The sequence below is a fragment of the Squalius cephalus genome, assembly GCF_949319135.1.
Source record: "Squalius cephalus genome assembly, chromosome: 7".
Lineage (NCBI taxonomy): Eukaryota > Metazoa > Chordata > Actinopteri > Cypriniformes > Leuciscidae > Squalius > Squalius cephalus.
Genome location: NC_137128.1, coordinates 42,708,482 through 42,722,198, shown reverse-complemented (window position 1 = coordinate 42,722,198; position 13,717 = coordinate 42,708,482). Strand labels below are relative to the sequence as shown.

At 34.9% G+C, this 13,717-nt stretch overlaps 1 protein-coding gene across 4 annotated transcripts in view; it reads right to left on the bottom strand.

The window, feature by feature from the left end:
• The window catches only part of adcyap1r1a (adenylate cyclase activating polypeptide 1a (pituitary) receptor type I), a 67,517-nt gene that overhangs the window by 27,375 nt on the left and 26,425 nt on the right, over positions 1–13,717 (bottom strand). For 2 of the 4 annotated variants that reach the window (XM_079876354.1, XM_079876353.1), the window contains exons 8-12: positions 6,528–6,681; positions 6,237–6,297; positions 4,851–4,920; positions 4,637–4,728; positions 3,304–3,387 (exon numbers count right to left, since the gene is read on the bottom strand). In XM_079876354.1, coding sequence (XP_079732480.1) covers positions 3,304–3,387; positions 4,637–4,728; positions 4,851–4,920; positions 6,237–6,297; positions 6,528–6,681 — 461 coding nt within the window. The remainder of the gene's footprint in view (positions 1–3,303; positions 3,388–4,636; positions 4,729–4,850; positions 4,921–6,236; positions 6,298–6,527; positions 6,682–13,717) is intronic. The other 2 variants (XM_079876355.1, XM_079876356.1) reach the window with 1 other exon arrangement.

Sequence of the window (13,717 nt, the reverse complement as noted above, 5' to 3'; positions counted from 1 at the left end):
TATCATAAACATCAGTGTTTATATTTGAAATTTAAACTTTTATCCTAGTACTTCTATGATAATTTGAACTAGCCTATTGCATCACAGAAATAATGATACTATGAGGTTGAAAAGACTGATTGTGAAGCTGTTTCATGACGACTCTCTCCGGGTCAGCACAGCTTTAAATGTTGCGATATGATTTTGTCAAGGGTTTAATAGACAGACGAAATGGAAGCAGATTGTGTGGGTGTTTGAATCGAGATCACATTTTTTTAAAGATGAATCGTGCAGCTCTATTGTCTTATCTCTCTCCCAGTATATGAGTAGCGTGATGGCTTATCAATGCATTCAATCTCACGCCGCTTTTACGTGTCCAATTGAAAGGGATATTAAGTTACTCGACACTCGAAATTTAACAACACATTTCATCCTTTGTTGGAACGAAGAGACTTACTTCGGTCAACCTCGTCTCTAACTTGAATTTCAATTAATATCGATTCTGTAATAAAGAAATAATCCATTTTAAGAACGTTTAAAAAACAACAACACGATACCTAGGTGAATCGATTTTTTCTCCCAGCACTAGTGAAGTCACTCAGAAGCCAATACGGAAGAAAATGAATAGTTGAATAAAGTCTTTATTTTGTTTTTTTGTGCATAAAAATTATTGTCGTCACTTGATAAACTCGCCAGAATAAAATTGCCTAGAAGCCTATTGAGGAGTGAGCCAGATCTCAGATTTCATCAAAAATATCTTAATTTGTGTTCTGAAGAGTCTTACGGGGTTGGAATAACATGAGGGTGAGTGATTACTGACAGAATTTTTTGGTGAACTAACCCTTAAACACCGTTTTCATTACATTTAAATGCTTATATGAAAATATGTGTTGTTGTTTTTTTAAGCTATAATGTAGCGTTTAAAAATGTATGATAATCATATGAAATGTTCTACTTTTTGATGTGCTGTAAAAGTGTGCACTTATAATTCACATGGTTGTGTTAATAAAAAATAAAGTTGTACAAATTCTGCAGAATTTTTTTTCTAACCTTAAAATAACATTTTAACTTGAAAGAAAGTGGACATTTTAATGTTCTTTGAATGTTGTATTGTTAATAACATTTTGGGGGAAAGAACGTTTCAGGAATGTTATGCTTACCTTAAGATGATGTTCCAGCAACGTTATGCCAATGTTCTGGCAATGTTATACTAGTCTTAAGATAACGTTGCATGAACGTTATGCTAACCTCAAGGTAACGTTGCATGAACATTATGCTAACCTTAAGATAACGTTCCATGAACGTTATGCTAACCTTAAGATAACATTCCATGAACGTAATGCTAACCTTAAGAATGTTCCAGTAATGTTGTGCTAATGTTCCAGCAACGTTATGCTAACCTTAAGATAATGTTCCAGCAACATTATGCAAACCTTAAGATAACTTTCCATGAACATTATGCTAACCTTAAGATAACGTTCCATGAACGTTATGCTAACCTTAAGATAACATTCCATGAACGTTATGCTAACCTTAAGAATGTTCCAGCAATGTTGTGCTAACGTTCCAGCAATGTTAGCTAACCTTAAGATAACGTTCCATGAATATTATGCTAACCTTAAGATAACGTTCCATGAACGTTATGCTAACCTTAAGATAACGTTCCATTAACGTTATTCTAATCTTAAGATAACGTTCCATGAACGTTATGCTAACCTTAAGATAACGTTCCATGAACATTATGCTAACCTTAAGATAACATTCCATGAACGTTATGCTAACCTTGAGAATGTTCCAGCAATGTTGTGCTAACGTTCCAGCAACGTTATGCTAACCTTAAGATAACGTTCCAGCAACGTTATGCTAACCTTAAGATAACGTTCCAGCAACGTTATGCTAACCTTAAGATAACGTTCCAGCAACGTTATGCAAACCTTAAGATAATGTTCCAGCAATGTTGTGCTAACCTTAAGATAACATTCCAGCAACGTTATGCAAACCTTAAGATAATGTTCCAGCAATGTTGTGCTAACGTTCCAGCAACGTTATGCTAACCTTAAGATAACGTTCCAGCAACGTTATGTAAACCTTAAGACAATGTTCCAGCAACGTTATGCTAACATTCCGGCAACGTTATGCTAACCTTAAGATAACGTTCCAGCAACATTATCCTAACGTTCCAGCAATGTTTTTCTAACATTAAAATACCATTCCAGCAACGTTATGCAAACTGGACATTTCAACATTTTAAGAACGTTTCAAGTCAACGTTCCCACAACGTTCTTAGAACATATTTTTGTTAGCTGGGCTTCTTTTGTGTTCAGCAGAAGAAAGAACTTCATACAGGTTTGAAACAACTTGACGGTGAGTAAATAATGACAGAATTTTCATTTTTGGGTGAATGATTCCTTTAAATACACAGAGATAATGAACTGAATCAGACAGGTGTGCTTGTCAAATGAATGTCAATTAGTGGCGGGAAACCAGAACAAAGGAAACGGGTAACAGAAGAGAAACAAACTAAAAGTCCATGAAAAAGAAACTAAAGCTAAACTGAACATAATGGTGATGACACTCATATGCATGTCAACAATAATTTCATTTTTTTCCCCTTAGAAAATATAGGAAGAACTAAACATCTGAGATAAAGTTGATGTTGCAATAAAACAACTGAGAACTCAACTATGCATTAATAATGAGTTTAGTTCTCATCTGATAACTAGCTTGGAGTGGAAAAAATGCTCAGCAAACATTTATATCTAGGCTAAAAATGCTCCAAAAAGTTTTGGCAGCTGTGTTTGGGATCATGGTTTGAGCTGTTCTGCACTGGCTGAGCTGGTAGACCATTTTGGATCAGCAATAAGAGATCTGCCATGTTCCAAAAACCAGCTGGACCACCTTAAGATGGTAAGACGGTATTTATCAAGGGTCAATAACCATAACTACTTGGCTGATTTGAACAGTTCTGGTATAGTTCGCCTTGTATAAACCAGATTGGACCAGCCTGAACCACCAGCCCCAAAACACAGACGCAACTGCATTTTTCAGCAGGTAAAAGTCCTGTAGCTCAAACAGTAAAGCATGGCACTAGCAACAGCATGAGCATGGATTCGATTCCCAGGTGAATGCAACTGATAGAACTATATGTATACAAACAGGAATGCAATGCAATAAAAGCATCTGCCAAACATGCAAATGTACAGAAAATAACACAAAAACTATCAGCGGGGAATATTCACAGCTTAAAAACAAAAATGCACATTTGTTGGCCGACACAGACTCACACACACACACACATTCACACAAACAAACACACACACTTACAGCGTGATGGTAGAAAGCTCTGACATCCAGCACGAATGCTGGGCGGCCTGTGTGGGCTCACTGAAGCATTTCTGTGCACAGCTGCTAAACACGACAAAGACAACAAACACTCTTTAGGACAGAACACACACACACACACACTCATAAAACTGACCGCACACAACAGACCTCAACACTGAGAGACCTCAAGGACATTTCATAGCTCAAGCACAATACTGTTTTCCAAGCAATTATAATAAATAGGGCTTCGAAAGCTTTAAACATAACGCAAAAGCACCATAAATATAGTCCTTCTTCTGCACTAGATTATTTAGAGACTATTAAGAGCCCAAACATAAATACACTGTCGATAGACTTCAGGGTTTCTTTCCTGTAGCTCAAACAGTAGAGCATGGCGCTAGCATCTCCAAATGAATAGGTTCGATTCCCAGGGAAAACAAGAACTGATGAAAAGCATACCTTTAATGCAATGTAAATCGGATCAAAGCGTCTGCCAAATGCATTTATGTGACTGTTAAGACATAAGTCCTCATACACAATACAGTCCCTCCAGTTTTTCGCGATTCCGCGATCGCTGAATTCAACGCATAATCAACAAAATCTCGCTTTTTTTTTTTTGCGATCCAGCAGAATTCCTAATTTAACCGCAAAATAATCACAAAAATGAAAAATACCTCACAAAACATTAAATTATAATCACCAAATTTAAATATCTCTAGTTTAATTAAAGTTTCAATGCATTTTTACGTGAATACGTTGCGGGAAAAGGGGGAAAAAAAATCACACAAAAAAATCGTGAAATCCTGGAGGGACTGACAATATGACTTATCCAGAAAACAAAAACAGTCATTGTATTTTATTTTTCACTGCCACACGTCACCTCGATCAACACAACAATGATCTCCTGGATTCTCTCCTGGAATCGGCACACAACTAAATTACTGAACATGAACTACAACCGTTCTAACAACAATCAAAAAAGAAACGGCCTATGGAGATTTGTGACGCTGTGAAACATTATTCACACATTCTATTATTACACCCAATTCCAAAAAGGAATTCTGTATGCATGCAAAATGAATGCTCCCGATTATACTATCAACACTGAAATGATTTCAGCTGAATAATGACTGTTTGCTATTGTCTTTTTAGAGCTGATATACATCATTAAATCGTTATTTTCCTGTTTATCACTATAAAGCTGCTTTGAAACAATCTGTATTGTATAAAGCGCTACAAAACTATTAAGCCTTTCAATCTCATTTCAGCCACCAATCAGACACAACACACCATCAGTACACTGTTTCCATGGTGACTGAGGCAAGCTACTCACAGGTAGATGCTGGACTCGTTCCCGCCGATGTCTGGAGACTGCAGCTTCTGCACCAGGATTATGATGATTCCAATGAAGAGGACAAAATTAATCTGGAAGCAAATGCATGCGTTTATTATGGCTCCCATTCACATACATTCATAAATAAATATATATGTTTTATTTATCCATGATTTAGCTTCTTTTTTTTTCTTATTCAAATTTCTTGGCTTACCATGATTGATGCCACAACAGGTCCCTTGATCACCCACCAGAGGGCAGTATTTTCATTCGTGTCCCAGCAACTGCAGAAATACAATTGATTTAAGAAACTGGCTATTGGTCCTTTCGGTCACATGATTTAACAGCTTTTGAAAGAGAATAGCTTGCAGTATGTGCCAGATGCCCGGCAACATTTGCCTAAACACAATATTCGACAGTGCACACTGCCTTGAAAACTGTCACACAATGCAATGTGCTCGAATCAAAATTGAACCCTATTTATTTTCATTTTCTTACCCTTGTACAGCCTGACATATGAAATTATAGTTAGAAAATTTGATTCCAGTTTATTGAACATTTTAGACAAAATGTCTATATTTTTAAAATCTAAATAAAAAAGTTTTAGTGTTCTTTGTTGAGTATCATATTTGACACACCAGGCTTTTATGACTCGTATAGTGAGAATATGGAGCTCAAACTCGAGGAGGAAAAACACCTCAATTTTATTTTGGTGCAGATACTGATATTTATATGAAATTCTGGTAGCTTGTAATGTAAATTAATGAGATCTTTATAACAGTATAGCAGATACTTACACAAAATGCATATACATATCAGTCGTTTTTTTATGATCAAAGCTCTGTAGTTTTATCATATAATGCAATGCAATACAATGATGATTTAGAGATGAACAAATAAACGTTCCTCAAAAGCCTGATGTAGCCTATCATATCTGATCCATTTGATCAGGATTTTAAAGATAATTATGTATTGATAATCAAGTAAAACTAAGTTGCTTCTGTCCATTTGTGAAATATTAATAAAAATACAAAAGTTATTCTTACATTTACTTTATAAAGTCAGTATTTCACAGCAAAAAGACATGTGAACCATGATCTAAAGTTTTTTTTTTCTTCATGATAAATTAAAGGCCTTAAACATTTGCATATCAGATATGATACAGCCCTAATAGGGTTAATAAATGTCATATTGTGCATTATTATATCACATATATGTTGATCATGTCCAACTCATTACTGACTAAAAAAAAAAAATTGATTTACACAAACCTGGATTAAACCATATGCATCAGATGGCACTCGCCGAATTAAACATGTGACATAGTGAGGTTATGTAACAAAGTAGTAGAATTTTCTTTAAAACATTTATTGTTCCGTACTGGATACATTTGCTTTAAATAGTATGCAGTATACAGTATATACTGTGCAATTATCATTACAATTTTTTTTTTTGCATTTGTATTCCTTTCCAAACATAGACTCATTCTTGTGACTAGTGACACCGAATGCTAATAGTGTAGTTCAGTGCCAGCATCTGCGTAGGTATCAAAGCAACAATTACAGTATATCACTTTTTGTTTATGCGGCATTACACGTACCCAGAATCATCAAAATGAAGACGCAGAACAGCCCATATGGTCACACAAATGGTGGGCGTTCCTGAAAGTGTGAGAGGAAGAGGACATTTGTCAGACCTCAAAGCTGTTCTCTAATGCATTTAGACCTTCAATATTAATGTATTACATATGCCAGCACAACAAATCACATCATAAAGAGCCAGTGGCCAGTTAACACATACGCTGCACTCCATTTCCTTCCATATCTATGAGTGTGACACATAATCAATCCCGTAACAATCCGCTTGCGTATGATGCATCGCTGTGACATACCCCAGCCGATGATGGTGTACCAGTAGAAGTAGCGTCTCTCAGGGAAGAAGGTTTCCACCAGCAGTGTGAAGAGATAGAGACCTTCGATGAAGAGCCAGAAGTAGTTTGACATCACACAGTAATGGAAGAACACCATCACTGCCTTACACCCCACCTGAACACAGAGAAACACATTTAGAAAAGCCAGCGGATCCCTGTTAGTATCCATCAGACGACCTCATTATAGTCGCAGTTTTCAGTGTCCTGTACCCAGAAATGTATAAGCACGTTCAAAACACCCTAAATAATAACTTGCTTGCATGCTGCTACTTTAGCCATGAAGAACAACTAAACCTGGACTAGAACAGAGCAATACTGTCATCAATGATCAAAATAGATGGTTTCAAGGTATTCACATACTAACTATTCATGTTAAATTAAAGTAATACTGTACTTTATAACAGGCCATGTGAATACACAGTAGCTCCCACAAACAACACGTCTTAGCGATACGATACAATACGATAATACTTTATTGTCAGATAAGGTCTGACATTTGGCAGAAAAGACACCACAATATGAAAAAAAATGTACTGAAAAATTACACCGGCAACAATTAGCCTACATTAGCAGAAAACATACTTTGTGCTAAAATCACCCTAAATTGCAAAATAATATGCATTAATTGGGACAGTAAAGATTATTTTCCAAAAGTAGGACATCGTGAAATTATTTGATTGCAAAAAAACTGAAACTGGCTATTTGATTAGTATGAATTAGGGATTAGTTGATTAGTATCAAAGGCCTCCTCAGGTTAAATAAGCTTATAGTCGGGGAGCCAAAGTCTCAAAAATGGGTTGAACCTGACATGGTCTGTTATACTTTTTATTTGTGTTTTTTCTGTTAACTTTGACCCTAAGAACCAATAATTGGAGGGTCTGCTCTGCCGGAAATATCGCGAAAAAAAATTGTGGCCATTTTAGTGTATGCACCCTTTATTTTTTATCAGAAAAATGTGAAAAATGATTTTTTCCCTCAAATCCTCAGTGGGTTTGGTAGGCTGTCAATAAATGCACTCCAGATACAAAGAACACATTTGCTGACAACATCCACTGAAAAAATAACTCTTAAAACACATTTCTACATGATTTTGCATCAATTTAATGCAAAAAATTAGGCGTTTTCTCACTTTTTTCCAATATTTTCATCTTTACTTCATTGGCAATCAACTATTCCCCCAAGTTATGACATCAGTCAATATGCCATTCTTTTCACCAAACAGTATACTCATTCCACAGAAAAAATCATAAAAATCCAACCAAAATCAATGGATCTGTGATGATTTCACTAATAGTTGATCAGCAGGCTCAGAACCTCAATAGAATTGTAGGCTACTCTCAAAATTCCGAAAGACATGTATCCATGAGCCAGGGGGGTTGATCGGTATCATCGGGGGAAAAAATGCTATCATTGTTATTTGGCAAGGTATACACCCCTAGTATTAGAAAAATCACGATAGCAGTGCAGGGGTGGTAGCGAAATCACTTTTTTCAGCTCATGAAGTTACTAACCCCCTAAGATAAATTCCGTTTTTGAAATCTGGTGTATATCTGGTTTAGGCTCATGCTAGGGATATTATCAATATTCTATAATATGGTGCTTGGTATCGCTGGAAAGGGGACCTTTTAGGCTTTCATTTAAGCCCAGTACTGAATCTGTCTGACAAACACAGAGGTCACATGACTTCTTTAAACCAGAAATAACACACATTTTTTCACAATTTCCGCCTAAACTGTATGCTTTATTTTATCCCTGTGGCATGAAAGAACACCACGGACACAAAAGTCAACAACTTCAATACGCAAGGCACTCTGATGACTCAGAAAATGTATAATATACCCATACTATTTATTTGTGAGAGCCTTAAATTAGACTTGTGCAGCCAGCACAAGTCTTCAAAATAGAATAGAGCCAATAGAATGGACAAATAGAATACCCTAGTCCAGGGCCAAATGTTGTAATAAAAACACTTGTAATTGGTGTAACAAAATGTTTCTATCATGTATTTTGATATTCACCCACTTTCAGTTAGAATGTCAGAATGTAGCTCATGCACTGAATGTTGATGGGTTTTGTCAGTTTTGTGAAAAGATTGTTGGAATCAATCGCTGTAAAAATCTGTTATTGTCTATCCATTCTAAAAGTGCATCTATCCATTATAAAAGTCCATCTATCCATCATAAAAGTGCATATGTCCATTATAAAAGTCCATCTCTCCGTCATAAAAGTCCATCTCTCCATCATAAAAGTCCATCTATCCATTATAAAAGTGCATATGTCCATTATAAAAGTCCATCTATCCATCATAAAAGTGCATATGTCCATTATAAAAGTCCATCTCTCCGTCATAAAAGTCCATCTCTCCATCATAAAAGTCCATCTATCCATTCTAAAAGTCCATCTCTCCATTATAAAAGTCCATCTATCCATCATAAAAGTGCATATGTCCATTATAAAAGTCCATCTCTCCGTCATAAAAGTCCATCTCTCCATCATAAAAGTCCATCTATCCATTCTAAAAGTCCATCTCTCCATTATAAAAGTGCATCTATCCATCATAAAAGTGCATTTATCCATTATAAAAGTGTATCTATCCATCATAAAAGTGCATTTATCCATTATAAAAGTGCATCTGTCCATTATAAAAGTCCATTTCTCCATTATAAAAGTGCATCTATCCATCATAAAAGTGCATTTATCCATTATAAAAGTGCATCTGTCCATTATAAAAGTGCATCTGTCCATCATAAAAGTCCATCTCTCCATCATACAAGTCCATCTATCCATCATAAAAGTCCATCTCTCCATTATAAAAGTGCATCTATCCATCATAAAAGTGCATTTATCCATTATAAAACTGCATCTGTCCATTATAAAAGTGCATCTGTCCATTCTAAAAGTCCATCTCTCCATTATAAAAGTCCATCTCTCCATTATAAAAGTGCATCTATCCATCATAAAAGTGCATCTGTCCATTATAAAAGTCCATCTCTCCATTATAAAACTGCATCTGTCCATTATAAAAGTGCATCTGTCCATTCTAAAAGTCCATCTCTCCATTATAAAAGTCCATCTCTCCATTATAAAAGTGCATCTATCCATCATAAAAGTGCATCTGTCCATCATAAAAGTCCATCTCTCCATCATAAAAGTCCATCTCTCCATCATAAAAGTCCATCTATCCATCATAAAAGTCCATCTCTCCATTATAAAAGTGCATCTATCCATCATAAAAGTCCATCTCTCCATTATAAAAGTCCATCTATCCATTCTAAAAGTGCATCTATCCATCATAAAAGTGCATCTATCCATCATAAAAGTGCATCTGTCCATCATAAAAGTGCATCTGTCCATTATAAAAGTGCATCTATCCATCATAAAAGTGGATCTGTCCATCATAAAAGTGCATCTATCCATCATAAAAGTGCATTTGTCCATCATAAAAGTGCATCTGTCCATCATAAAAGTGCATCTGTCCATTATAAAAGTGCATCTCTTCATCATAAAAGTGCATCTATCCATTCTAAAAGTGCATCTCTTCATCATAAAAGTGCATTTGTCCATCATAAAAGTGTATCTGTCCATCATAAAAGTGCATCTGTCCATTATAAAAGTGCATCTCTTCATCATAAAAGTGCATCTCTTCATCATAAAAGTGTATGTCTTCATGTTCATTTTATGAAGTATACTTAAGTAATTTTCAAGTATATTTTTAAGTATACTTTATGTAGTAAGTATACTAATATCAATGTGTACTTGTAGTAAAATTGTGTACTATTTCAATACTGCTTGGGACTAAATTGGCTCACTTTTCGTATTTTTAGTATTTGTAAGAGTAGTAAACTAAGTACACAACTAGGTTTCTCATTTGTAATGCATCTGTACTACAAGTGAACTTATAAGTATACTAGTAGTTTACTGTTTTAATACAAGTAGTACATTTTTTAGTTTATGAAAGTACAAACTGATGTGTACTCTCAGTAAACTACTAGTTTCGTAGTTTATACTGCAAGTGTACTTGTAAGTTTTCTTTAAGTAAACATAACATTATACTTTGCACTTAACATGTAACATTATTATTTTTGCACTATTTTTCTACTTACTACATAAAGTATACTTAAAAATATACTTGAAAATTACTTAAGTATACTTCATAAAATGAACATGAAGACATGCACTTTTATGATGAAGAGATGCACTTTTATAATGGACAGATGCACTTTTATGATGATAGATGCACTTTTATGATGGATAGATGCACTTTTAGAATGGAGAGATGGACTTTTATGATGGAGAGATGGACTTTTATAATGGACAGATGCACTTTTATGATGGATAGATGCACTTTTATAATGGAGAGATGGACTTTTATGATGGATAGATGGACTTTTATGATGGAGAGATGGACTTTTATGATGGAGAGATGGACTTTTATAATGGATAGATGCACTTTTATGATGGAGAGATGGACTTTTATAATGGATAGATGGACTTTTATGATGGAGAGATGGACTTTTATAATGGATAGATGGACTTTTATAATGGATAGATGGACTTTTATAATGGATAAATGCACTTTTATGATGGATAGATGCACTTTTATAATGGAGAGATGGACTTAGAATGGATAGATGGACTTTTATGATGGAGAGATGCACTTTTATAATGGATAGATGGACTTTTATGATGGAGAGATGGACTTTTATGATGGAGAGATGCACTTTTATAATGGATAAATGCACTTTTATGATGGATAGATGGACTTTTAGAATGGATAGATGGACTTTTATGATGGATAGATGGACTTTTATGATGGAGAGATGGACTTTTATGATGGAGAAATGGACTTTTATAATGGACAGATGCACTTTTATAATGGATAAATGCACTTTTATGATGGATAGATACACTTTTATAATGGAGAGATGGACTTTTATAATGGACAGATGCTCTTTTATAATGGATAGATGGACATTTATAATGGACAGAAATCACTTTTATGATGGATAGATGCACTTTTATAATGGATAAATGCACTTTTATGATGGATAGATACACTTTTATAATGGATAAATGCACTTTTATAATGGATAAATGCACTTTTATGATGGATAGATGCACTTTTATAATGGATAAATGCACTTTTATGATGGATAGATGGACTTTTAGAATGGATAGATGGACTTTTATGATGGAGAGATGGACTTTTATGATGGAGAAATGGACTTTTATAATGGACAGATGCACTTTTATAATGGATAAATGCACTTTTATGATGGAGAGATGCACTTTTATAATGGATAGATGGACTTTTATAATGGATAAATGCACTTTTATGATGGATAGATGCACTTTTATAATGGATAAATGCACTTTTATGATGGATAGATGGACTTTTAGAATGGATAGATGGACTTTTATGATGGAGAGATGGACTTTTATGATGGAGAAATGGACTTTTATAATGGACAGATGCACTTTTATAATGGATAAATGCACTTTTATGATGGATAGATACACTTTTATAATGGATAAATGCACTTTTATGATGGATAGATGGACTTTTAGAATGGATAGATGGACTTTTATGATGGAGAGATGGACTTTTATAATGGACATATGCACTTTTATGATGGATAGATGGACTTTTATAATGGAGAGATGGACTTTTAGAATGGATAGATGGACTTTTATGATGGAGAGATGGACTTTTATGACGGAGAGATGGACTTTTATAATGGACATATGCACTTTTATGATGGATAGATGGACTTTTATAATGGATAGATGCACTTTTAGAATGGATAGACAATAACAGATTTTTACAGCGATTGATTCCAACAATCTTTTCACAAAACTGACAAAACCCATCAACATTCAGTGCATGAGCTACATTCTGACATTCTAACTGAAAGTGGGTGAATATCAAAATACATGATAGAAACATTTTGTTACACCAATTACAAGTGTTTTTATTACAACATTTGGCCCTGGACTAGGGTATTCTATTTGTCCATTCTATTGGCTCTATTCTATTTTGAAGACTTGTGCTGGCTGCACAAGTCTAATTTAAGGCTCTCACAAATAAATAGTATGGGTATATTATACATTTTCTGAGTCATCAGAGTGCCTTGCGTATTGAAGTTGTTGACTTTTGTGTCCGTGGTGTTCTTTCATGCCACAGGGATAAAATAAAGCATACAGTTTAGGCGGAAATTGTGAAAAAATGTGTGTTATTTCTGGTTTAAAGAAGTCATGTGACCTCTGTGTTTGTCAGACAGATTCAGTACTGGGCTTAAATGAAAGCCTAAAAGGTCCCCTTTCCAGCGATACCAAGCACCATATTATAGAATATTGATAATATCCCTAGCATGAGCCTAAACCAGATATACACCAGATTTCAAAAACGGAATTTATCTTAGGGGGTTAGTAACTTCATGAGCTGAAAAAAGTGATTTCGCTACCACCCCTGCACTGCTATCGTGATTTTTCTAATACTAGGGGTGTATACCTTGCCAAATAACAATGATAGCATTTTTTCCCCCGATGATACCGATCAACCCCCCTGGCTCATGGATACATGTCTTTCGGAATTTTGAGAGTAGCCTACAATTCTATTGAGGTTCTGAGCCTGCTGATCAACTATTAGTGAAATCATCACAGATCCATTGATTTTGGTTGGATTTTTATGATTTTTTCTGTGGAATGAGTATACTGTTTGGTGAAAAGAATGGCATATTGACTGATGTCATAACTTGGGGGAATAGTTGATTGCCAATGAAGTAAAGATGAAAATATTGGAAAAAAGTGAGAAAACGCCTAATTTTTTGCATTAAATTGATGCAAAATCATGTAGAAATGTGTTTTAAGAGTTATTTTTTCAGTGGATGTTGTCAGCAAATGTGTTCTTTGTATCTGGAGTGCATTTATTGACAGCCTACCAAACCCACTGAGGATTTGAGGGAAAAAATCATTTTTCACATTTTTCTGATAAAAAATAAAGGGTGCATACACTAAAATGGCCACAATTTTTTTTCGCGATATTTCCGGCAGAGCAGACCCTCCAATTATTGGTTCTTAGGGTCAAAGTTAACAGAAAAAACACAAATAAAAAGTATAACAGACCATGTCAGGTTCAACCCATTTTATTG